The 27,190-nt window shown below is 40.0% G+C and overlaps 2 protein-coding genes across 2 annotated transcripts in view; both read left to right on the plus strand.

Annotated features, from left to right (window-relative positions):
• Window positions 1-27,190, plus strand: part of Cow (Proteoglycan Cow) — a 711,953-nt gene that overhangs the window by 291,686 nt on the left and 393,077 nt on the right. The window lies entirely within an intron of this gene.
• On the plus strand, window positions 24,376-26,299 carry LOC135710167 (uncharacterized). Its single transcript, XM_065232679.1, has 3 exons — window positions 24,376-24,604; window positions 24,664-25,570; window positions 25,633-26,299. Exons 1-3 carry the CDS (start codon window positions 24,437-24,439, stop codon window positions 25,809-25,811), a joined length of 1,254 nt encoding a protein of 417 aa, XP_065088751.1. The 5' UTR covers window positions 24,376-24,436; the 3' UTR covers window positions 25,812-26,299.

Genomic DNA, 27,190 nt, shown 5'->3' on the forward strand with positions numbered 1-27,190 from the left:
TGAAACGGTATTTTACATCTATGTGCTTTAGCGGCACCGGTGGTGTAGTGGTAAGGGTGATTACCTCTCACTTCAGCAGGCCTGGGTTCAATCCCAGTCGGCACCACCGAGATGTTCTGAGGCAGTAAAGCCGTTGGTCTCCGGCTCAAGAATTGATGGGTCGATAGGTAGGGTCCAGGTAGGGTCGTTAGAAAAATTGAGGAAACTTTAGGAAGTCCCATAAAGTTCAGAATATTGTGAGCATCAGGTAACTTCAGAAAAAAAACTAAAACTTTCAAGTAGTTTTGAAGACCTCAAAATAGTCAATTCCATATTCAACGGAGACTTCCATTGAAATATTCCTCAAAATATCGATGAAGCTAGCATAAGAATTTAATTTTCTTTTAGTTTTACTCGGAATTACCTTGAATTTCTCCACAATTAGAAACCCTTTGCAAAGATTCTCCAAAGTATTCATTGAATTCATTTCAGATTTCCTTTTGAATCTCACTCCTTCCCATGGAATTCTACTCACATTGAAGGTCTCCTTAGATTTCGTTTCATAATTTGTTTGGCAAACTCTCCTGAATTTATTTTCCGGATTCCATTGAAGACGTCTTGGTGTTATTCTCACATTTAATTGTAATCCTCGTTTAGGTATTTTAAAATAAATTCCAAGGATTTGTGTTCCGCATTGGTTTTTCTCAAAAAAAAAATTATGGAATTATATTCAGAATTCCTTTGAAATTTTCCGGTGAAGTGCACAAGAGCTGTGCTCCTAAGAAATTCCTAAGATTTTTCATTAAAATTTACTTTTAATTCAATTCAGGGTATGCTTGTATTTTAAAAATCATTATTTTCCTTAAAATAATCTTTAAGGAGAATTTTGAAGTTTTCCGAGACTTTCAGGTATTTTAAGGAAACAAAATATTTTCGGAGATTTCCCGGTTTTCCAGATTTTTTAAGTTAGTAGACACCCTGACTAATACCGTCGGTTTGGTTATAAACTTGTTATTGAATCTTTCGCTTTAAATGTTCATATCATACATAAGTATTGATGAGATATTAATTAGTCTAAAACATCAAATATTTATATATAGGCGCATTTGAGGTGTACATTTATATATTATAGGCACCTCAAGTGTACAAAAGGCGCACGGGAATACACTTTTCTTTCCGTTCAATAGGCCAAAGAGAATCCCAATGGCGTTTCAATGGCTAATAGGCCCAAAGAAATCCATAGGCCAAGTTTAGTCGCAAGAAATAGTTTTGCATTTTCAACAATAAGCGAATATTTTGCAACCCCTTATCAGAACTAACGGTATATATGGAAATGTAAATAAATTTGGAAGCCATCTGTAATAATAACATTCCGTTTGGTGTTAAACTACGCTAGATTAAGAAAGGCTAAGACCATCGGCTAGAAATTTCTATAATAAAGTTGAGCGTACATATGTCCTTAAATTTAAGAAGAAAAAAAAAACAGCTTTAAAACCACAGTTTTAAGACTAGAGATGAACTAGCCTAAGGCTAAAAATCTCTTTAATAAAGAAAAAAAAAAAAAAAACACACGCAGTTTTAAGATATACGTTTCTGAATTTCTGGCTGCTGAATCATCATAAATTTATCAATTATGGGTACAGTGTTGGGCTTATTTGGTTGCGTTTATTAAAAGTAAGAGCTATTTGAGAAAAATGTCTTTTCCTAGAAAAACCTTAATAGACTAAATGCCCCTAATTTGGGATCATACATAAATTTAGCAATCGACTAAATTTTCAATAGCGACCAAAAATATCCATTAGTACCGTCCCAATGACGCATTCATTTAGATACAATTAATAAATAGCAGATTTTTAGCGATGGGCCCAATTTTAGAGCCATAGACCAACATTAGAGCCATTTCCCCTATATCTATTCAGAATGTTTTAAAAAATGTTTCACTAGGGTGCACGCTCCATTTTGCGATACACTGTATATGTTATCCAGTTCCCAACACACATACACTGAAAGGCCACAAACTAGAGACCGCAAATCTACAACAGCAACAACGTAAAATCAGCTCAGCACATATCCCCTTCAGAATGGCAGCTCTTTTCCGAAGCTGCTCCAAAGCTACACTTCAATCTCATCGAAATGGACGAAAACTTCACCAGCAGAGCGGCACTCTGTAAAAGCACTTTAATGTTGTGCAATGTAAAAGTTGGTCAAATCCGGGTGCAAAAAAAAACGATTTCCTCTTCAAAACTCATTCACTCCCGGCTGACTATTGGCAGCTCGGAAAAACCGTGTGTGGGGAATCATTCCAATGTATCCAAATTCGGTTGAAGCACAGCCGATGTGTGGATGAACGATGTAGTTTGAGGGTAATAGTAGGCAAACAACCTTTTCCACTTTGCACTTTAGATCACTCAACTCCATGACGGGTGCGAAAAAGGCAACATCCGGAAAATGGATAGTTCTATGAGTTTCGTGCAGGATTTTCTGATGCTGATGCAACTTTGGGTTCAAATTCAAGCACTTTTAAATTTATAATAACTTAACCGGAAGGTTTCCTCTGATTTCCATATGACGACCATTCCGACTTTAACTCCTTTATTTGATCTGAATATAAAGGATGGATAACATGATGCACACTCACTCCGTCGACGGGGGCGGGGGGTAATGCATTTTCACGCACAATTTATTATTCATTTTTACGGTCATCGTATAAATATAATTTTCGCTGTTAATTTGAATTCATTCTGCGTCATCGGCGTGTTTGTCGGCCTGTGTGCCAACAGTTGATAGCTTGTGGGTTAACATCTGCATCGGTATTGAAATCGATTCCGACTGCAGGGTGGAATTGTGGTAATGAGATGATTGTTTTCTCTGTATTTTTTTCCATAGCTTTGGCTATAATAAATTATGTATTTTACCATGTCATGCGTTACAATTGAGCATTTCATTACAGCCTGATTACATAAAAAATTAAGAAAGTCGAATGGCAAAGTCATTGTTCACAGTGGACAGGGCTGCTTCGAATCACTTCGCTATTAAAAAAAATAATACTTGTAAGTTACATGAAGAGGTAAAGCATGTGTTTGACACATAAAACCTGTCAATTTCGCTTTCAGGGAGTCAAATTCAGCGGTTTAATGATTCGTGAGCGTTCCCGCTAACGAATCATTAAATCACTCTGTGTCAATATTTGATCATCTCTTCGTGTAACTTACAAGTACCACTATGAACCGAAATCCAGACACTTAGTCCATAAATCCGGACCCATTTAAAAGTTCATGAGGGGTTGTTCATTAACTACGTAGACAGTTAATGGGTGGAAATTATCCACGGCCCATACAAATTTTAAAAATTGTATATAGACTATTGTCTACGCAGGCGGAGGAGCGGGGGTCAAAAATCCCAAAAAAAAACTGTCTACGTAGTTAATGAACTGCCCCTTTTCAAGACCAGATATGATCCAAAGGCCACGTTAATGTTTTGATGACCCTATAGTGTCATTCATGCTCATCTAACATAATTATTATGGAAACTTAATAGTGGATGTAATATTTATTTAAAAATAAAATGTCTGGATTAAAAGATTGTCCAGTATTCGCTGCATGACGGTACAAAATATCAGTTTACCATATTATAATTTCAAAATTCCGAAAAACATTTTTTATATCGAAGTGAGTTGAAGCAACATTGAACTAGAACATAGTGAGCGGGTGGTGAAAATGATCGTTTTCAGAGTGTTTCTTTCTAGGAAATTCTTCACAATTTTATTTTCCATTACCATTTAATTCACATTCAGAGGGACAAAGGAGTAAGCCACGTTATTCCGCTGAAATGTTTTGTAAGTTTAAGAATCTTTTAAGTCTTGTGTTTTAAGATTTTCAAGAGGGGATTACTTAGAGAATTTTGAATAGAATTTGAGTAGTAATAGTAGTAGTAGTTTTTAGTAGAATTCCAAGGTAGCTTTGATACAGCTATTCTGAGGAGATGTGAGTATTATTTTTAAGAGACATTTGAGAAAAAAAAATTATCGAAATGTTGTGGAAAATTTATATGCAGATTTAAGGAGAATTTCAAAGAAACTCTAAGAATGATTCTGAAGAAACGGCGATTGTCAATTCGTCACTTTAAGGTGAAAGTTAATGCTTTTCCATTGATACTGAGTCCACACCCGTTCAAACCACACCTAAATTCGAAATGCACCAATATCAACAAGCATTGCAAATTAGAAAAATGGGAAGTATTGAAATTTTGAACATATTCGTAAACATAATATTATTGTATAATTATAATAATTCTACTACTGAAATCACAATTTCAATTCCAAGATTCCAAGTTCAGGGTAGCCCTACTAATGCTCAGGGAAGTCTTGCCGTAGTTCATTGAAGGCCTGCCAAACTTCAGCGAAGTCCTGATGAAGTTCAGTGAATTTCTGTTGACGTTCAGGGATGTTCTGCCGTTGTTCAGGGAAGTTTTTCCGAACTATAGGGAAATCCTACCAATGTTCAGAGAACTCCTGTCGAATTTCAGAGAAGTTCTACCGAAGTTCAGGGAAGTTCTGCCAATGTTCAGGGAAGTTATGCCAAAGTTTGTGGAATTATCTAGTTATCTTGAAAAATACTAAGATATATCAGAATACCTTCATCAAAAAGGCTGAAATTTTCACAGAATATCATGAAATACTTGTGAAACATTTTAATTTACGGTTTAGCGACTTTGGACCTGGACCCTACCTATTGACCCATCAACTCATGAGCCGGGGACCAACGACTTTACTTCCCTTCAGAGATGTTATGCCTCAGAACATCCCGGTTGCATCAACTGGCCTGCTGGGGTGAAAGATGATCACGCTTACCACTACAAAAACGGCGCCACTCAGGATCAATTTTATTTGGTGGGTGATTTCATAAATATGTAGTATAATTTATCTAATTATCTTTAAACATATCCGGATATATCAGAATACCTTCATCAAATAGGCTGAAATTTACGCAGAATATCCTCAAATGCTTGTGAAGCAGCATGTGAGGAACCTTTTGATTTGAAAAATATTTCATTTAGCAATGGGAAAGGTGGGTGCTTTCTAAAATAGTTCGAAATGAAATACCAAAAGATATCCTAAAATATGCATCAATTATTGCGAATGGATAACGTCACGCGCGAGCTTGCTTGGTTTTTCTTGCTAATTCATTCATGGATCGCCCCGTCGTGTGGCTTTTTTTCACCTTAAGATTTAAAGAATAGTTCACAACCTATAATAAAGTCTTATTTTAATCCAAACTATTTGCTCTAAACTAATGTTTTATTAAGTTGAAGATGCTAATCTTCAAATAACAGACTTAAAGTGGACGATAGATGAGTGAAAAGTACGTACGTTGGAACTTAACTTTCCACTTAGTTCACCGAAATTTATAAAGGGAACACTGAAGGTGAAACCGTGATTTCGAGAACTAATAAAAAAAAACAAACTTGTTACTTGGAGGTGTCAGATACTAACGATCATCAAGTTTATTTTGCTCTTAGATCAGACCTTCGTCTGCGGAATCGATTACACTAAAGAGGCTGAAATTATAAAGAGACGACATGTCATAATTGGAACAATCGATTATCTGTCATAGTCATAGAAAAAGTTATTCCAATCGAGCAGAAGACCTGTCAAATGGATAAGATGTCGCCTCTTTACCCAATTCAGTCTCTTTAAACGCTGTCCAGACTGGAGAGTTATAACATGTTATAACGGTTGTCAAATAACTGCAACACAGAAACCACCATCAAGATTGCGCTATAACATGTTATAACTCTGTAGTCTGAACGTACTATTAGACTACACCTTTTTCACATGTGTGTTTGTGTTTCGGTTAAACGGAACACGCTAACTGTAAACACCCTATTCTAGTGTACGCTAAACTCTAGTAGTATACCACTAAACGCTAAATGCGAACACCTCAGCCCTTCCCCCTTGGAAAGCTTAGGATATGAAGAATTTTAAGTTTATCAATTCATGTTTCAGATCATTCAAATAAAGAATTACAATTTCAGTTAGAAAGTTCAAAAAGAAAGTATCAAAACTGTGATTCTAGATCATACACTAAACTATTTCAAATACACAAAATCATTGTCATTGCTCTTCTTTGTCTTTTTGATCGCCTTGGGAATAATTTCGGCGATTTTTTGATATTATCGTTAGATCCATCTACCATGATTTTCCTCTTCCAACCACGTCTCATTTCCTCCTCTGGAAACTCGTAAAACTCCTCCTGGTCAGCTTCTAACCTTGTCTGTTGTTGGGCTAACTGGAAAACTGCTCGTGGGAACCACCACCCTTACCTACGCGAAGCTGGCTTTGCCAGGAATAGGAATAATGTTTCGCTACTCGCGGTCTTCATCCTTTGGCAACCACGCAAGCCATCAGTTGACGTCGAGATTTTTGTACTACCTGGACCTGTACTGGCCAAGGATGATTGACGAGAAGAAATGGAGCAATCGATCCAAATTGGAAGCTGTTGACGCACCGTGAAAATCACCAACCAACGTACAGCGATGGCGAACTCTGCCAACTATCACTATTGCTTCCTTAACACACACAAAAAAACTGCAAACAATTCATGCTGAAACAGCGCGATGGCATTGGTCGTTCTAGTAGTTAGTGTAGAAGATGGTGAAAACCGTTTCGTCGCATTTCGAAAAATATCCACCACTTAGACACTTCTCAAACACTTGCTAATGAACCAATTTTCCATCGTCGCCAACTGAAAAGTCCGTACGTTGGAACTTAACTACCCACTTAGTTCACCGAGCTACACACCGAAATGTATTAAGGAAACGCTGAAGATGAACCCGTGATTTCTGGAGCTAATAAAAAACCCAACTTGTTACTTGAAGGTGTCAAATCCAGGCAAGTAAGAGAGGTGCCACAGTCGGAAGAAGTGTTAGTTTGTTTACTTAAATGAACCATGCCCATTTTGTTATGGCAAGTTTGCTATAAGAAATGCTCCTCGTGTTTATTAGCGAAATTCACATCAAAGATTGATTAATTGCGTAGGAAATCAGTTTGGCACGGCATTTGTAACCAGCATACACCTTCCGGTCGTATGAAACAGGTCAAAAACTGTCCAAATCTTCAGATAAAAATTTTTGTTTTGAATTTCTGTATAGCAAAATAGTGAACTTTTCGTGAACATTAACGGCAAAGAACTCACCAACACTGGGAGACCGTGAGTTCCTGCCCACCTGTCATCTCCCATCTCGGTGTCAGATACTAATGATCATCAAGTTTCTTTTGCTCTTTGATCAGACCTTCGTATGCGGAATTGACTATACCTTTTTAACACGTGTGAGTGTGTTTCCGTTAAACGGAACACGCTAACTGCAAACACCCTATTCTAGTGTACTCTACACTCGAGTTGCTTATAATACTACTACACGTTAACTGCGAACACCTCAATGAGAAGATGAAAGTATAGAGTTGATAGTTCCACTAGAGTACGGCAGTGTGAAAATTGTATATAGAGAGTAGAAAGCGAGCAAGGACATCTCTGAGAAAGGTACGAGTCAGTTTGATCATCTCTCTTAGCCAAACTCTCCAGAGCATGGTGAGGGGTATCCCCAGACTTTTGCGCGATATTGACGAATTTTTTTTTTCACATAGTCACTGATAGACTTGATCTTCACCTTTGGCAAAATCTAACTTTTTCGTCAATGACAAAGATTCACCTGTCTAATCTAATCTAACACCAACACAGCCAGCTCATGAAAGCATCATGGAAAATGATACATATATCTCCATCCTTTTTCTTGTCTATTTGGTATATATTGTACATCAAAATATATCAAAACGGCAAGGCCAACTGTGCAGCATTTAAGGGGCAAGATGATTCAGAAACATCGGGCCTGTTTAAATCAAAGATTAAACACGATGCTTCAGAATCCAATAAATCGATGAAACATGGACATCTCGTACCGTACGTTCCGTTGTTGTAAATGATTGGTCTTTGAGAGCATCTAATCTAAAAAAGTTAAATGATGCTCCATTTTCCTCGAGTGGTTGGGACATGAGTACTAGCTCTTGTCTTAGCCCTATATGGCTTATGGTTATTGCGCTATTACTCGCTTTCTGAAAAGAAAAAAAATTGAATAAAAGGCCGTAGGAGAAAGGAAAAGGAGGAAGGAACCCTAGTTCTATATTCCCTTGTGTAAAAACTGAAAAAAACGGGTCTCTAATCAATCGACAGGAAAAATTCGCTAAAATTCACAATGCTTGCAAAATTTTCCAGCGCTGATTTCAGTAGAGAGCAAAAGAACTAAAATATACTATAAATTTAAAAATATATAACTGAAAATAAAGGGAAGATCTCAGCCAGTTTCATAAATTTTGAACTCTTACTGTCCTGCTGCACTACTTCACAGTCACAAAAATTTAACTTTAAGGTACAAAATATCAAACGTCTAAAACCAGAAGAAAAAAACACTCGGACGACTCTCTTGCCGAATGAACCAATTGGCAAATCTATGTTGGAACTTGGCAATACCCACTCGTTCCCAACCTTTGACAATAGCGCACTCGACATTTGATTTCTCATCAAAATACAACACTAAAGCGACTCTTCGAAATGATGTCTAAGACAAAGTTGTAGAAACCGAAACAGGTGAATATATAAACAGTAACGATCTCACCAAATGAACGATCGTTTGCCCATGAAGCAAAAACTTCGAAAACTGTTGCATCTCCTAGTTCTAGCTCAACACTTCAAATCATTCCGTCGAACCTTCAAAGAAACTCTTGCACAATCCGCCTCCAATCCAATCAGATTCATCAGTTCTGACGGTTCCAATCAGAATCATCGGTTCTGACGAAAAGGATGCTGATAAAAAACACTTTGAAATGCATCAAATCAATGGCAGAAAAAAATTCTCGAACCCCTGATTTTCTGTTCAGTAAGTAAAATTGGTCGCCACAAGGCCAACGAGCTCCTTGAATCACAGAAAAACTACGATCAAGATCCCGTTCAACTTGCTGTCACTAGATTTAGAAACCAGCGGTGATCCCACCGACGTCGACAACAACTGCTATTGAAAAGGATTCTATATGTAATTCCGATCAACACATTAGCGAATTAGTGACACCCTCATAAGTACAAGGGAGTTGGAGTATTGGGTGCGGTATTAACGATTTTAAATTGGCTCACTACTTGACTAGCCTATTGGTCCCAAGCAAATCGATTAACGTGCCCCATTCTTGTGAAAAATCTAGTACTACACAATGTTTGTTTTGATTCGCTATGAAAGTTTGACAGATAAAATGAGGGGCTCGAGGATTTTCCTTTGTTTCGAGGGGTGCATCGATTAGCTTGGGACTGAAGATAGTACCAGAGCTGAGCCAAAAAGTTGAGCACGTTACTTCGGGACCTACTAGTCTTAGAGTTACCTCTATGGTATTAGGTCAGGATACGCCTCAACCAGGCGATACACGGTTTTTTTTTGTTTTGAGGAATTTGATAATAAACCCACGCTCATATGCACAGTAAGCAAACGCAGTAGCCGCTAAGCTAGCCGAGTTCCTCAATTTGTTTTCTTAGTACTGTATTAGTGAAATTTATATGGAACATAACGTTACGAACTAAATAAATAAAAAGAAAGGATCTCGCCCGAATAATCCTTGCAGCTTCCGAATACAGTTCAGAAAAGTTTCTTGGATCTTGATTAAGAAAAAAACCGCTACTCGTTGCCAGCCTCGGAAGGAGATGCATCAAATGCAACAGTCCGGCATCTCTCGGTATCACTATAAGGAGGAGGAGGAGGAGGAGGAGGAGGAGGAGGAGGAGGAGGAGGAGGAGGAGGAGGAGGAGGAGGAGGAGGAGGAGGAGGAGGAGGAGGAGGAGGAGGAGGAGGAGGAGGAGGAGGAGGAGGAGGAGGAGGAGGAGGAGGAGGAGGAGGAGGAGGAGGAGGAGGAGGAGGAGGAGGAGGAGGAGGAGGAGGAGGAGGAGGAGGAGGAGGAGGAGGAGGAGGAGGAGGAGGAGGAGGAGGAGGAGGAGGAGGAGGAGGAGGAGGAGGAGGAGGAGGAGGAGGAGGAGGAGGAGGAGGAGGAGGAGGAGGAGGAGGAGGAGGAGGAGGAGGAGGAGGAGGAGGAGGAGGAGGAGGAGGAGGAGGAGGAGGAGGAGGAGGAGGAGGAGGAGGAGGAGGAGGAGGAGGAGGAGGAGGAGGAGGAGGAGGAGGAGGAGGAGGAGGAGGAGGAGGAGGAGGAGGAGGAGGAGGAGGAGGAGGAGGAGGAGGAGGAGGAGGAGGAGGAGGAGGAGGAGGAGGAGGAGGAGGAGGAGGAGGAGGAGGAGGAGGAGGAGGAGGAGGGGTAAGAACAAAGGGTGGGTCACTGCCAAAATCAAACTTGGGCACACCGGGTGTAGTCATTGGCGTTGTTTGGCACCCATGGTTACAATTTTTGTGATCTTTAAAGCTACTGGCAACACTGAACTTTTTCTGCACTTGCGCAGTGTGCATGTGTCAAAATTTGTTATTGATGTTGCCACTCCTAGACAAATTATTTTCAAACAACCGTGAATCCCCCCCAAGTCTCGCCATGGATTCTAAAAACCGTTACACCCGTGACGGCAGTCGCATCCACATTTCCTTCCAGACGAAGAACAGCTAACAGCGGTATCTTGACCTGACCGAGGTTTCCGGCCATGGCTAGCCGAACTAGTGATGCAGCTCCCACGGCTGCGGCTGCTTCCAATGCTGCTGTTGGTCCGTATTTTTTTTTGTACGAATTTTAGATGAGACGGACCTGCAGAAGGAACAGCAGCAGCCGCATTGGAAGCAGCCGCAGCCGTGGGAGCTGCATCGCTAATTCGTGTAGCCGTGGCCGTTCTTGGTGGTGAATGCAGTCAGCAGCAGATCCTCGGACAGCATACGGGTGGGGTATTGAAGAAGTGGAGAATGCGATTTTTGCTGGCCTGGGAAGCGATTGTTCTTGGAGGCGCAGTAGACCTTGAAGCTGATCGAATTGTCCGGCAGGGTGTACGGGTTGGTGGACTCTGACAAGTAGTTCTGCTTGGAAAATTGGCTGGTCCGTTTCGGGTCAGCAGTGCGTCCTTCATCAGTCCAACGTGTGTTCCGGCCGGTGTTGGTTTCCAGTTTTCCGACGGATGATACTCGCGCGGTGAAAAATTCGGTGCAAATCCGATTCCTCCGCCGGCTTCCAGAAAGGTTAGTTGACTAATGATTGACGTTCGTTGTGCGGGGTCGGCCTTCCGCCGAAGATGGAAGGATCGTGTAGCAACGGAGCTCGTCCGTTGCAGACATCCTTGGAGACGGATGCATCCAGTGTGTAGTCCCAACTGGAGTCCGTGTTGTTTTTGAAACACAAAATAAAAACAAGAGCTGTTAAAATACCGGGTTGCCAAACAAGGCATTATTCACAAGCAATCAAAAGTCAGTTCAATGACTTCTTGGCACTGCCGGTACAGCTGCGGCACACTGAGGTACACTGAGAAAAAAGTTGGCGCAAAAAAAGTGTGTAGAGTGACCGCCCCTTGAGTCAGAAGGTTCAACACAATAAACATTTTGTCTTCCAGGGGTTTCATTGTATGGCAGATTCACCAACGGGGTCAGAGCGCTTCCATTGCAGCAATGGACGCAAAACGTGGTCAGCACTTACACATTCATCACGAAACGATTGCTTTCCAAAGTCGACGACGCATCGACCGAAAGAACTGCTGATGAAGAAAAAAGAGGACGACCACACGATGGTTGCTGCCGAGTAAACAGACGATCGCGTGACAAACATTGAGAGTGGTCTGCATCTGTCGACAGCCGAGTGAACACTAGTTTGATTTGAAATTCTTGTTCCACTTCTGCACGGATATTGGAATTCATTAGCGCAATCAATTCTTCTACCTGTTTTGCTGAGTCAGGTACTAGAGACTTTAAAATTTTCATGGAATTCAATCAATTTAAAATCTATAAATAAACTGCAGAGAAATAATTTTTCAAACGTTGCCAATTTTCCGTTGCACTTTTTACCAGAGTCATCGTTTTCGGAGTGTTAGAAAAAGTTATTTAAAAAATACTTACAAAATTCTACGTTTATTCTCTTTACAGGTACGAGCTTGATCCACTATTCCGGTAACGTAAAATGATGAGCAATGAGCAGGATAAATCCCAACAACAAGTTACATGTTTGTGTGTGTGTTTTTTCTAGCTCCCGTAGAACCATATCAAAAAATTAAACCGGTCGGATATCTGGCTCCGGTGATGTTTTCAAATTAGTGAAATTTGGTTAGTAACACAGTGCTACTCAATCACTTTTCTCGGAGTTGGTTTCACCGATTTTAGTACAACCGGTTCTAGCTGCATTTTTAATAGAAACCAAGGCCAACATTGTCGAAGAAACCATTCATTCTGAAGTTAGTTCCACAATGTATTCAATGACTCCAAACATCCATTTCTCACGAATCAATCATCAGTGAAACATACTTTGAAATGTCTTACTAATTTAAACGAAACGGAATTCATCGAATGAATGAGACCAGAAAAAATACTACTGCGGAAATTACATTCTATTGAGCAGAATTTCAGGTCAACAGTGCAGCTTGTATGTATTAGTCTCACAGCACTGAAATCCATGACTTTTTTTTTAAATGTGCACGCCAACCAACTGGCAGAGACGACATTTCCCCCGCCTTATCATCTCATTCCGGCAAAATCGAATTTTTAGTTTACCTCTTTTTGCTGAGCATCTTGTTTCAATCATACCATCCTGAGGAAAAAACGTCTCGCCAAGCAATTCCAGAATTGGAATTATAAAAAAAAAAAATTGCACTTCTTTTTCTTCCACACAAAAAAAAATCCATATCTAAAACATCCAGCATGTTGCTAACCCAGTCGGTGGTCGTCGTTTCGCTAAATGACACCATTAATATTTGATTTCTTCATTTGACGCCCTGTTGAATCCGTACAGTGGGATACAACGGACGTTGCTGGCTGATGGTGCACAGGACAAACAGGACGAGCAGAAAGAAAATCCTCTTTCATTTTCACTTGTCTTCGGGTTTTCCAATTTCTACAACTCTTGCTTGTTTATTTTCTGCCGACTGTCACCAGGGTGCAGCGTTCGTTCTGTCGAAGTTGGCTTGGATACTATGGTAACTTGAGGACATCAGCAATCAAATATCACAATTCAACCCCTCCGAATGCCCCGTCCCAATCACAGTTGGGTTAAATTCTGGGCCGAGTAAAGTGATGGAAAAAGAGTGGGGACAAATTAAACATCCACGCCAAGCAGGTGTGTGTGTGTGTGTGTGTCAGCCTGTAAATAGCTAGGTTCCATGCTCTATATAAGGGCTAAAATCAAACGAGAACTAGAAAGGGAAAAGTTCAAGGATACCGTTCGGGGAGTGTAGAAAAAAAAGGTGGAAGAAAAGGAAAACACTAAACACGAGTTGTACTTGGAATTTAGGTTAGGCGTAGCCCGAGAAGAAATGTTAATGCAAAAAATGTATCCAACTACATTATCATAATTTAGTTTCAATGTCGTATGGTACATTTTGCTTCAATTAAAAGCGAATACACAGAGGCAGGGGCTGCCTTGCTTAAAAGTATACTTAACTTTCCCTGAAAATTCCTTGGCTTTGCCCTGGATGTCTTTTCAAAAAGAACTAAGACTTTTTTAAATTGTCCTAGAATTTCTCTAAACTGGAATAGAGGTCTTGCCTAACGTAGCCTTTAAATTCACCTTGGAAGTTCTTTTAACTTCCCCCTAGCAATTACTGAAAATTGAACTGCTGCAAAATTTTAAAGTTTCACTAACAGTTCCAAATTGGGACCTCATCAGCCTCCCAAAATTTGAACTCAATTGGATAGAAGCTGACTGTGCACAAAACCGTTTGAAGATTATTTGGGAATTACTATGGGAAGACCATACTTTTTGTTCATTATCTCCTAGCCTTGTTCCATACTGCTCTAAGAAAATGTAGTATAGCTATTCTAGTATGAAATTTTCTCACCTACAATGTTGCTGGAGATGTTTTCCAGTCAATCGTCAAATGAAATAGTTACTAACTAATCATTAGATTGGAAATCTTATACTTATGAAAGACATCCCAAATAACAGTGCAAGTTTTATCGAGGTTTTGAAGCATTCTACAAGTCTAAATAATGGTATTCAGAACCCTCGCATATGATCGGGCTCGAGATGGACAACCTAATGTTCCAGTTCGGGATATTTTGGCTAGACGTGATCTGGAGTTTTTGAAATTCATATACATATGTTCTTTTGAAGATTGAAATTAGGTGATAGTTAATTAGTTTGTGTTTTGTTGTTTTTTTTTTAAATGATTTTTTTTTAATAATTGTGTGCTTAGATTACTGATATCAAATTGAATGTAAATCAGTTCATGTTTTGGAAAAAGTGAAATATTTGTAACGTAAATCATATTTCAAATCTCCTTCTTCTTCTCGCCATTAAAACATTTGTAAATCTCCAGTAACTTCGAGACGACCGCAAGTATTCCGTTCAATTCCTTTAACTCTAGATTAATGACATCAATTATGTTTAACACAAACAATAACTTGGCTCTGTAAAGTTTGTTCAAATAGGCCTGTACAAATAAAATAATTTCAAAAAACTGCTTATTCTCTGAAGATGCCATGTAATCCAAACGACTATTTTTAAGAAGAAATAAAATCGTAAATTTGATTTTTTTTAATAAATGCAAGAATTTTTCGAGACACATGGAAAAAAAAACTACCAAAAATTTTACAAAAAATCTACGAACACTGGTATTTTACCACAATCACATTCTCAATGTCGAAATACCGGTATTATATAATTTTTGTTTTACTTTATTAGAGAGATTTTTAGCCGTTGGCTAGTTCATCTCTATAAAATAGGAGACCCCAGAGAGGGGTTCTACCTTCAAATTTTGTTATGGAGTTGGCATGTACTCAAATAGAAGCAATTAAAACAGATTCCAGTAAAAAGACTAACAATACAGGCAACGAGAAAAAACAATCTGGTACATCAAAGTTATGTACGGTTTTGCATCAGAGCTCCTCCGTAGGAGGGGTAATCCCCCATCCGGCAGAGATGTCCCGTCAGCCAAAAGAAAGTTAAAAGGATCTAATTGTTGTTGTATAGCCCAGCGTCCTTGAGGAAATAAATAACTGTCGCCTAGTATGTCCCTAATGCTGTTGGGAAGTGCGTACTGCTCCCGTAGTTGTTGGTATTGCGGACACAGGCATAGGATGTGTTCCACCGAAGCAGTGGGTCCGCAAACGTAGCACATTCTGTGGAACTGCGTCTCAATCAAAACTATGTGAGATCCTTGTATGGCCTGTCCTAAGACGATAAACCACCTTCTGGTCCCGTAGTTTCGACATATCCGTCCACTTGCTCGTCGTTCCTTTGATTCTTCGAATGAAGAGGGATTGGGATTGGCACCACTCTGCTTCCCAGGCTTCCCACATTTTGCTGACTATCTTTCGCTTTATGTCCTGTAGTGGCACTTCATCGGTGTAACGGGGGCCAGCTGGTCCAGACCCTGCCAGGCTGTCGGCTTCGCTATTTCCTGGGATACCGCAGTGCCCAGGGATCCAGGAAAACACCGTGTTCGGAGGTGTGGCCTCCACAATACCCTGTATCCAGGAGTGAGTCTCAGATGTAAGGGCTTGTATCACGCTTTACGAATCGGATAGCACCAGTATGGGCCGATCCGAGGGTGTTGTAACGGCAACAAAGATGGTCGCAGCTTCAGCGGAGAAAATCGAGCATTGTGGCGGTAGGCTGCTACTCATCGGTGCTGAAATTCCGGCTACTCCAATTTCAACCCCGGCTCGGGAAAGCGATCTGTCTGTGTATATTTGGGCATGGGTTGGGTAGTCCTACACACTTAAACAAGTTCATGTAAATTTAGGTGCTCTGAGAGTGACATATACGAGCGTCAATTTTGACATAAATTTGAGTCATAAAAGATGCGAAATTCAGCTCAATCAAACGTACTTTCAAACATTTCAGTCTCGGAGCACTTAATTTGTGACATGTTTGTTTACGTCTCATCCTTTTTGGCAAAGATGAATTCCGTAACGTGTAAAAATAAGTATTTCTAAGTGTGTAGCCTAGCAGTTCGGCTACTGTTATCCTTAGCGCTGCAGAGTTATCTCCAGCCTTGAACCTGCTCTTTATCCTACTCTCGATTTTTGGTGGAGGTATGCGCCAACTTTTGTCTCCGTACCAGTAGACCTTGGCCACTGGGGGAAGCTCCGAATTGGCAGTCATGCGGAGGAGTATGTTTCCCTCATCGAGGAGAAAGATCCTGTAATTTTCGGAGGTCATTGCGGTAAAGGCAGCGGCTTTCGTTGCAATTGCTGCGTTTATACGATGGCGGAAGGGCAGAATAACCGCATCGATGCATGCGGCAGTCGTTCTTGATCGCATTAAAGTGCTGCTCGAAGTTGAGGGACCGGTCAACAAGTACCCCCAGAATACGGACCGGCTTCTTCAGTGGTATGGGCTGGCTTTGAACTTTGATAGGTGGCCCACTGACACGGTGCCGGGATGGACACACGTGGCACCTGACGCTTTTGGTGACCGAAAGCTGGAAACCTACCGCGCTGTCCCACCTGGCTACAGCGAAGACTGCTGCCTGGGCCTTGATCCTGTTACGTGCTTCTGTTGGGCCGGTAATTACGATAAGTACATCGTCAGCATACACGAAAATGTAAACATTTTTCAGCAGTCCTCCGAAAACTTCGTTCATGGCCACAAGGAAGAGGGTAACGGCGATAACTGAACCTTGTGAGACGCCCGTCTCTTCTCTGAAAAGCTGGGACCTCATGTTGTCAACTGCGACTCTGAAAGAACGATCGGTCAGGAAATTTTGTCCACACAGCCCCCAGCTGCCAAGCTGCTCTGAGACTAGGGGCGTTCACGTCCTGTTGAAGGCCTTCGATATATCCAGCGAGACGAACTTGGTGTGGAGACCGCTATCGTTGGCACTCTTGAGGACCTCCCCTAATGTTGCGAAATAAGTTGACGTTTCGTACCCTCGACGGTCTAGCAGGTTTTAGGCTTCAAGGAAATGCTTTAGCCTCCTGTTGACCATTCGCTCCAGGACCTTGGCCATACAGCATGTCAAGGCTATTGGCCGGAACTTGCTAACTTCATGGGTTGATTTATTGGCTTTTGGGATGGCAAAATCAGAAATCAATTGATATTTTTCCGCTCTTATGTGCTCGCAATATCACGCGTGATGTTGGAACAAAATATCATGCTTGATATTGATTTTACAAGCTCCTTTGATATTGCGAGACTATTCACAACAGTTCACAACGTGCAAAAGTCAAACTGAGAGTTGACTCGACACAAAAATGATTCCATTGCACATCATTTTCTTAGAAAGAGAAAGCATCGTTTGTTATCTCTTTTTAATCTTCACTGATGGCAGACGCGAAGGGACTGCTGCAAGCCGTTATGGAAGTTTCGGTTGCATTCGGGAGTAAAGCAAAAATCATCTTGTGATCAGATTCTTGTCACTTCTCGGGGGATACCCAGAACATGTGTGTGTGTATGTGTGTGCCTTTTTTGGCAAGGAGGAAACCTTTAAAAAGGCCATCGTGCCACCGTTTGACGACTGAGCGCACAGTCACGGTGACACGGTGTGTGGGATTCTTACCGCACTAAAACCTCCTTGGACGCCTTGCCCTTTTTCCCCGGAACCACTTGTAATACGCACCTCACTTTACCTCAGCTAATTGGCGCTTCCAGATCGCTGATCGCCTCTCCAATTTGTTAGCCATTTAGCTACCAGAGCACAGTGGTCTAAAAGTGCCAAGACGTGCGTTTTTTTTTTTACTATGCTAAAACGGTCCATTTAAGTTATATAGTGTCTTCGGAGAAGTTTGTGCACTTAAAAAGCTCCTTCTTTTGAGCTTAGCTATTTAATGATAAATCCACCTAGCAGAGAGATGAAAAATTTTCTTTTTTTGTTTGTCGAGACAGCAAAATGGTATTTGGAGCAAAGTTTTAGACAATATTAACACAAACATTTTTGCTAAAGACGTCTACCCTCTATCTTTTATGTTTACAGAGATATGTCATTTTTTTGGTATGAGCCTTCAGAAAATATTTTTTTGCATTTAACTTTTCATGAAGTAATTTTTGACATTAGTATGTTTATTTTTTTTTTTAATACGCCATTTTGTCTTGACAAACAAGTCCCTATCTTCAATATTTCTTTAGATATTCAAGGTTTTGCTCAAAAATTAGCACTATTTCCAAGGCCAATAGCTCGAAGTCGGGCAAAATTGGGCAAACCAGGTTGATTACATTTGAAAGTATACTTAAAATGCTGCCCAATGCATACCAAATCATTAGTCTTCTTTAGTATTCTCTGCTGATCTGCTTATTATCAAACAAAAAAAGTATTTTTTCATCTCTCTGCTAGGTGGATTAATCATGAAATGACTAAGCTCAAAAGAAGGGGCATTTTAATTGCACAAACTTTTTCGAAGACACTTTATGGCTTAAATGGACAGTTTTTGCATAAACTAAAAAACGCACGTTTTGGCACGTTTTGGCACTTTAAGAGCACTGTGCAGCGTCGCGTTCTACTCGGTTAACCCCGGTGGTGGATTCAGCCTACTCTGACGGAGAGTTCTCTCGGCTTCGGCTTTCACTTCGCACTTGTGTGAGCACATTACTTCTTTCTAGCTGGTTCTAGCTCAAAATCAATTGAATATATTTGATGAAAATGAGAAAAGCAGCTATCGGCTATCAAAGAGACCTCATTCGAATGAGTGATATAAGTTTGCTTAGTCACTTCACGAAGGCATTTGAGAAACGCTTTACATCTCTTAATTGAGTGTAACCTACACACAAACAGAGCTCTGATCGATATTCCGTCGAAAAAGCTATGGCTACCCGAAACCAACCTGAATTCTACCAGACCCCAACTCGATGTTGACCAGTAACTCACTTTTGCGATATGAGAAGGACTTTTGTGGATAAATTATCAATTGTTGTGTGATAATTCATAACTTTCTGAAAATCTCAATAATGAAGGTAATGACGACGTTGATGGAATGGAACATGTTGCTTATGATGATGATAATGGTGGTATTTTGGATATAGGAAGAAGGGAAAGAATAAATATTGTAAATAACTATTTCCAGTGAACGGCGCCGGTGGTGTAGTGGTAAGCGTGATTACCTCTCACCCCAACAGGCCTGGGTTCAATCCCAGTCGGCGCCGCCGGGATGTTCTGAGGCATAACATCCCGGCTCACGCCTTCCTTCGGATAGGAAGTAAAACCGTTGGTCCCCAGTTCATGAGTTGATGGGTCGATAGGTGGTAGGGTCCAGGTGTGGAAGCTGCCTTCCTGGCACGTCAGTAGCATTGGTGCTCAGCACGGAAAACAAGATCGACGGAAAAAAACAAACCAAAGGAAAACTATTTCCAGTGATAAATTATTTGCAGCAAACGATTGTAATTTGATAATTAATTGTTTTGCTTTGACTATTCAATCTTGTGTACAATAAACAGTGTGATCCACTTAACAGGAAAGGTTCTATTTATTTAGCAAAAAACCGAAGTGAATATCATATACAGTTTGTTTGGCAATGATCAATAGCAGTTAAGGAACATCTGTAGGTTTGATTTTCGTTGATTGAGTTTATTGCATCAACTTTCTGCTGCTTGATTGCCAGCTTTCTCTATTTTTTTTTCTTGAAATGTTTTCCGTCGATTTTGTTTTCACCTGGACCCTACCTATCGACCAATCAACTCATGAACCGGAGACCGACGGCTTTACTTCCCTTCTTCTTTTTTTTCCTTATTGTTTCCTTTTTTTCTTCCTTTTTAGCTTCCTCTATTCCATGGCCCACATTTTCTCCTGCAGCTCCATTTTGCACTTCATGTGTTCCTTCTTATCCGCTCGCATAGATTCAAGGCATTTGAATACCTTCGATTCCATGTTCCGGATTCCTGTCTCCGAATAATGTTGGCCTCTACAGAGTTGTCTTCCAGTTGCAGTATCTGCTGTTGCTCGTGAACGTGCACTTATTGTCAGGCATGGAAAATCATTTGCATTCATTTCGTGCATTCATTTACATTCATTAGTCCCTAACTTTTTTCATCAACAGAATTCCGCAAAATGATGTATGGAGCTTTTGTAGGTTTTGTTAACATTTCAAATCCGTATCTCTTATGCATGACGAACCAGAGCAAACAGAAGCCACTACTGTTTTTCAGTGAATGTATTTTACATTCACTAAAAAACAGTAACAAGTTCTGCCCGCTCTAATTCGTAATGCATAAGAGATACATATTTGAGTTATGAACAAAAGCTGTAGCTAATAACAAAACCTAGTAAAGCTCTATAAATCATTTTGCGGAATGCTGTTGATGAAAAAATAGAGGCAAATGAATGTAAATGAATGTATGAAATGAATGCAAATGATTTTATATGCCTGCTTATTGCCTGAATTACAGGAGGAACTGGTGCTGGATCGTCATTCGTCAGTGCGGAGCATGACGTTATGTCAGCTAGTTCAAATGAAGGTATTCCGCTACCACTAGCTTGAACGTTCTAGAACCCTTTTTCTAGGAATTCGCTGATGACGCTATCCTGGGCATCATCATCGGCGTTTACATTAACTGGAAGAGTCTAATAAAAATCACACTTAGTAAAAAAGCACATAGGCAAATAATAACAAATATCGTCTTACCGGTTCATTGAAACCACCACCGCCGTCGCCGTCAAGAGTATCCTTCTGTATGACAACGATATTTTCAAGTTCTGAGAGAAAGTCTCTTTTCTTTTTTAATAGTTCATTCTCCCCACTCTGGTGATTCAGAATAGTCAACCACTTCGTTTTAGTTTTTTGCTTGAGGTCTCGCCACGAAAACTCCCACTGCTCCGGTGTCATAGTAGCATCTTCAAGAGCATTCAACGTTTTCCATTTTAGTTTTTGGAGCTCTTTCCCCCCGAATCGATTGAAATCTGTTGTTCGCGAAGTCCAAATCATCCACAATGTAATTTACCATGTAATTGTTTTGTTCCATCATCATGTATTTTTTGAGTCTGCAATTAACGATAACACAACTGCTAAATTGAATGCATACGTTGTTGTTGTTTGTGCCATGTTCAATCATTTGTTTTGCTTATTTGCGATTTTTCTTTGGTTTTACGCGGCTTATTTTCAATCGAAGTAAGCTGCATTCGTTGAAGCACAAACACTTGTTTACAAGCGTGAACTTTTCTGGCATTACTTTACAAAAGGTCCTAATGACTGCGCGAATCCGTTAATCGATTTTCTCATTTTAGGTTTTCAGTGGATTTAAAAAAATATAAGATAGTTTTGTCAACTCAGATTGTAATGTTGATTTCATAAATAGACTAAAACGTCGATCAAACTAACTCGAAAGAACGCTTAATCCCTAAAAATTGGAAACCAATATAAAACGGTTCTCTTACAGATAATAGGCTGATTTGTAAAATCATTCTGGAAAAACTATCATAGACATCTAGCGGAAAACAATTGAAATTTGTATTCTCTCTTTCTCTTTGCGCTTCCGAAATTTGGCGAAAAGCAACGTTTTTTTTTAAGAGAAAACATGCAAAACATATTTTCTCAAAATTTATTAAGTGGAACTAAATTTGAGCATTCCACTAACAACAAAAATTTCGTTACTTCAATATGATGGCTGCCAAGCCTTTGGCATGCGCTGCCAAACAGTATTAACAACAATCAATACGAAACTAACGATTTTAAATTGGCTCACTACTTGACTAGCCTATTGGTCCCAAGCAAATCGACTAACGTACCCCATTCTAGTTGAAATTCTACTACTACCCTATGTTTGTTTTGATTCGCTATGAAAGTTTGACAGATAAAATGAGGGGTTAGTAGATTTTCGTATGTTTCGAGGGGTGAATCGATTAGCTTGGGACCGAAGATAGTACCAGAGCTGAGCCAAAAAGTTGAGCTCGTTTCTTCGGGACCTTCTGGTCTTAGAGTTACCTCTATGGTATTAAGGTGAATCGCTGTGACATACTTATTCTCGGAACCACTTCGAAAATTTATAAAGGTGCACAAATAGCAGCTTTTACGATAGGTGTAACATTCAAATTGATACTCCACGTTTGCTGCACTGCAGCATACATTAAGCAGCAATTTCAGGTGAAATGGGGCATCGATTTTCGAGATTTGTGTAATTGAAAATTCGAAGTGGAAGTGCATGTATAGCCTACGTGGCGGCCATTTGTGGACTCTACAAGGAATAACCTTAAACGTAAAGCTCAATCGTATCTTTTCGATTGTTTGTATTCGTTCGTTACTTTGTGAATGGTTAAAGGGAAGCAAAATGAGCCAATTGTTGGTGAAAAAAGTTTAAAAGTTATTTTAATATATTTGTAAAAATTTATTTTCACTACATCCCACTATTCATAGCATGATTTGAGATAAGCTTGAACATTTTTAATATTGATGGACTGCAATACTTATATTCGTTTTGTCACACATATCGTGTCGATTTTCTCTCACTGTTCATTAGTTCGATTTGACAGCTCAAAATGGGTTTGATTTTGGGTTCCGCGTTTGCATCACCCAGCTTATACCCTAACACGTCCCGTTTTTTGGTACCACTCTTTTAAGGAATTTTGTAAAATGGCTGTACTGTCTATAATCCCATATCAATCCCATATGGAAAAAGTAAGCATTGAGAAAATGGCAGTTGAATTTACGAAGTGCAATTTCCATGTAAATATTTGAAAAATGATTGTAAATTAATTGATTTTTTTTTTTCAAGATTAAACCACTTACATCAAACTTACTTGTTTTGTTATATCAGCGAAAATATGACAATCCAAAGAGCAGAACTCTAACTTGATCCCTGGAAGATTGAATTTGAGGATGGAACTGATATGCGATTACTTTGCTTAAGGTTCAATTTACTTTGATGCTTTTTGGAAAATTTCAAAAGCAGTTTTTTCCGACGCATTATTTCAGATTGCAAAAAACTTGCACTATTCGATTCCTTTTGATAGTTTACACAAAATGACGCGAGCTTTTTGCAATCTAAAATAATGCATCGAAAAAAACTGCTTTTAATTTTTTTTAAAATGCATCAAAGTAAATTGAACCTTAATGGAGATGCCAATTGATAGTGGATAATGTTGCTATCTTAAAATTGACGAAAATCCAAATGGAACTGATATGCGATTACAGGCTGTGTACTTTGTGGATAGTATTTATGCACGATCAAATCTACGTATCAAAATAAAATAAAACTGTTGGGCGGTAGCAGAAAATTTTTCATCGGGTTGCATTTATCATCAAAGGTACGGCAGCGGAAAGTAATTCAGACACGAACGCTAAACGTGTTGATTCCCAGTTTTATGGTGGTGGTGAATTGGAAGCGACACAACTCGAGCAACCCATTTAAGGTCCCACAGAGTAAAATTAGTCGCACACGACGAAAGCCGTCCCATTAGGAAGGAGCCGCTTGATTACAGGTGGTTCTCCAGATGGTCGGATAAGCCTTGGGCGAATAAATAGTCACGTAGGTCATGAAGCGATATGCAAATGAGACTGATTTTAATATTCCGTTTGCTTCGTTGCCATCATTGTCGCTTGCCTGCACAGCGAAAGCAAACTTGTGATTGTACAAGATAAGAATCGTTCACTGACAGACGAATGATCAGTTTCAGCTGGAAATGTTTACATAAACTCCGCACAATTATCCAATGTTTGGCGAAGTGATTTATCTCTTTACCGAAGAATCCACGATTCGAATTCTACACTGCGGAAAATGTAACCGCCTAGCATGTTGAACAGAAATCATTCAACGGTGTCGTTGCTGGTGGAATCCTCGTTTTCTGGAAAACGAAACCATTCCATAAAACATTCTGCGGATAATCCGTCTTTTTCTAGCATCGAAATGCAATTTAAATTGAAAGCAAATAGCTCTTTGCTCTCTGTTTGTGGTGTACCGGCGAAAGGTATCTTTCCTACAAAGAAGCTTTGCTCAATTTGTTCCAATTTCCCCCATTTATTGTCATTTTGATTGTAGCAAGTTTCCTTTGATGCAGGAACCGGAGAACTATCAATCTCACTATTCCATTATGGAAAAGGGTTCCTTTATCTGGGATCGGGAACGATGGATCAGGAGTCTTCGCCTTTGTGATTCAGGAAATGCAAACTGACTGAATCTGTTGCGAATCCGAAGCTTTACAAAATTGTAGTTGTTGTCTGGTTTTAAGTTTGTATGTCGTGCTCTTGATTTCAAGCGTAGATTCCGTTCATGTTGAGGTGTTTATTCAACTTGCAATATGTCCAATCAACAAATAGATCTATCAAACAAAACAGTCTGATTCAACAGACAGATGTCACATTCGATAGGGAAAGCTTCACTGGAACTCATCAACTAGTTGTGGAAATCTATCAGTATCACAGCTTCCGACAAATCGCCAACATGTGCTCGATAGCACTCTGCCTAGCGTTCCTTTTGGTCCAAACAATTTTCATCATGCATTGCAGACCACATAAAACAGCTGAAATCATGAAGGATGGCAGAGTGTCTGTAAAACCGGAAATAAATGTTGAAGAAGTTTTGAAAAAGTTTTCCGTCAAATTCTACAAGGTAGGTGAAATGATTATCAACGTTCCTTCTGCATGAGTGGCACTCTCAATCCTTAACAGAAACGCTTCGTGGAAGATCAAAATCTAGTTGTCGCTCCACTGTTGATCTTCAAAGTGTTCAGATCACTTTACGGCATAATGGACGCATCGGCCAAGTACGATCTTCACTCACTAGCTGACATTCCCCATAATGCCAGCATGGAAAAGATGCAGGAATTCGAGACATTCACGGATCACTCGCTGAAAGTGTGCATCACTAAGCAGTCTCAAGTAGTGGCTCGCCTGTACTACGGCAAATCCATCGGTCAAATTAACTCGGCCCTAAAGACTATTGAAACTGTAACGACGAACTTTGACGAGAAACAGGGGTTCCTTAAACAGGTCAACGATTGGATTAAAAATCCTCAAATCCGAGGAACGGATGATTTAGTCCATGATTACGATGTGAACAAGAAAACGGAAGCGTTTTTGGCTGGAGCATTTTCATTCGATTGGCCATCGCAGCTAAAGCTCGCAAACGGGGAGAAAACATTTCAAGGGGAAAAAGTACAGTTTTTAGAGGGAAACATTCGTACTTCATACGCCAAACTGGACCATCCCAAGGTTGAAGTAGTAGAGCTGAAACGTGATGAACTACCCGGAATCAAGCTTTGGCTGATTCTTCCCGACAAAGCATCATCCATCAAGGAATTTAATGACAAGTTGAATGTCGACATAATTAGTCAAATCGAAAGTGGTTTGGCCAAACAGATAGCGGATGTTGCCCTGATCCTTCCGAGGGTGTCGATTGAGTACAATTCCCAAGAAGATGCATACGTCATGGAAGTGTTTGAAGTGTTTAGCTCTCTGTTTACGACACCTTCAATCAAACTGGCCGAGGGCAAGGAGGATTTGTATCCCGTCAAGAATTTCCTGATGAAATGTATACTGCGGCTTAATGCGAGTGAGACTACAATCGAAACCAAAGGTAGGTATCAATGTTTATTGAACTTGACAGTACGTAGTGACGCAATGTGTGATATGTTTCAGCACAAGGTGGCGCGAAAAATTTGGCATTTGACCGACCTTTTGTACTGATGATGCTGACAAACAATGGTAGTGTTCCGCTTATGTTGGCTAATTACTTTTCGCCAAAGGATAAACTACGAGAGCTGGAGGAGCAGGAACGGAAGTTGAAGGCTTTGGCACAGCAGCATATCGATTTGTAATATGCCATTCGGAATGAACGGGATTTGATAGGTTGACAGAAAAGACATTAGATAATAAATCTCTTTACGGGATAGGATTCTGTTTCGAGGTCCTTTATTTGATTCTGGGGTGTCGGGTTCTCAGTAGAACGGTGGATCAATAGTCGACTTTTTTACCTTTGGAATTGAGGAAAGCTAAAAATTTATTAGATTATGTATTATTAAAATATGTAACATTGCGACACTAACATGATTTTTAACAACAACAAAAATCACATTAAGATGTACTGTCTTTCGTTCAGCTCTAGAAGCTGTGTGATTTATTTAAAATCAGGAAATATCAGGGAATTCATTTTTCATTGAATTTCATTCAAATTCAGGGAAATCTTTCTTCAAAAACCTTTTAATAAGTATGATTGATTTCGCTAGTTTTGAACAATAACTCGGTGAAGTATGAAGATGGTTGATCATTTCAAATTTTAAAAAGAACTGAGCAAAAATTACTTAAATAAAAGGACATTTCTATGATCTTGGGTCTAACATACCGTATGCGTGATAATGTTTGCACCATTGAGCAATGTCAAAATTAAAAAAAAAATCTCAAAAATGTCGATTTCGAGTTTTTTTTTTATACAAAGGGGGGGGGGATGTTTTTCAGAGTCTTAAACTATGTTAATCATCGATCGAGTTTCCACTTGCTGCAATAACGGCCTCCACATGCTTCCGGAATGCACGGCAGGTTCTAATAATGTAGTCTGGATCCATTTCTCTACAGGTACGGGTCAATGTTTCTCTGAGGCTTACTGTACTCGGGTGGCGTTTAGAACCGCCATATTGAGTAATCCAGCGGATTAAGATCGGGTCTGGATGGCGGCCACATATCCTTCGCTCAGAACGGAAGATGTTCCTGCAATCACTTCTGAGTGTGGTTCGAGGTGTGGCCTCATCTTGTTGAAATACAACATTTGGCTTCGGACCGTACTGTTCTTTGATCCACGGAAGAACATACTTACTTAAAATCCCGATGTAGACCTCCGTGTTGACCTTGTCGCCTTCTGGAATGAACGCGAGGTCCATTTTTTTTTGCCATCGGAAGCCACCAATCCAAAAACCATAACGCTAGCAGGATGCTTGGTCAGATACACGTTCTTGTGCTCGTCGGCCACGTCTTTTACCGGAAGAGAACTAATATACCGGTCGGCTCTGGAATTTGATACGGGATCGACGGTACACATGCTCTCGTTGCTGAACAGGATTACCGGATTTTTTCGCTTAAGGAACTTCAAGATGCGGTTGGTAATCATGTGAGTTTTGTTTTTCCATGCCCTCGACTTCACCCCGCAATCTTTCTTTACGATTTTCCGTGCCGTAAAGTCACTGATCCCATGTTCCTTTGCCAT

The sequence above is a fragment of the Ochlerotatus camptorhynchus genome, unplaced genomic scaffold (assembly GCF_037179485.1).
Source record: "Ochlerotatus camptorhynchus isolate MF236.1 unplaced genomic scaffold, CSIRO-AGI_Acam_v1.1 ptg000371l, whole genome shotgun sequence".
Taxonomy (NCBI): Eukaryota; Metazoa; Arthropoda; class Insecta; order Diptera; family Culicidae; genus Ochlerotatus; species Ochlerotatus camptorhynchus.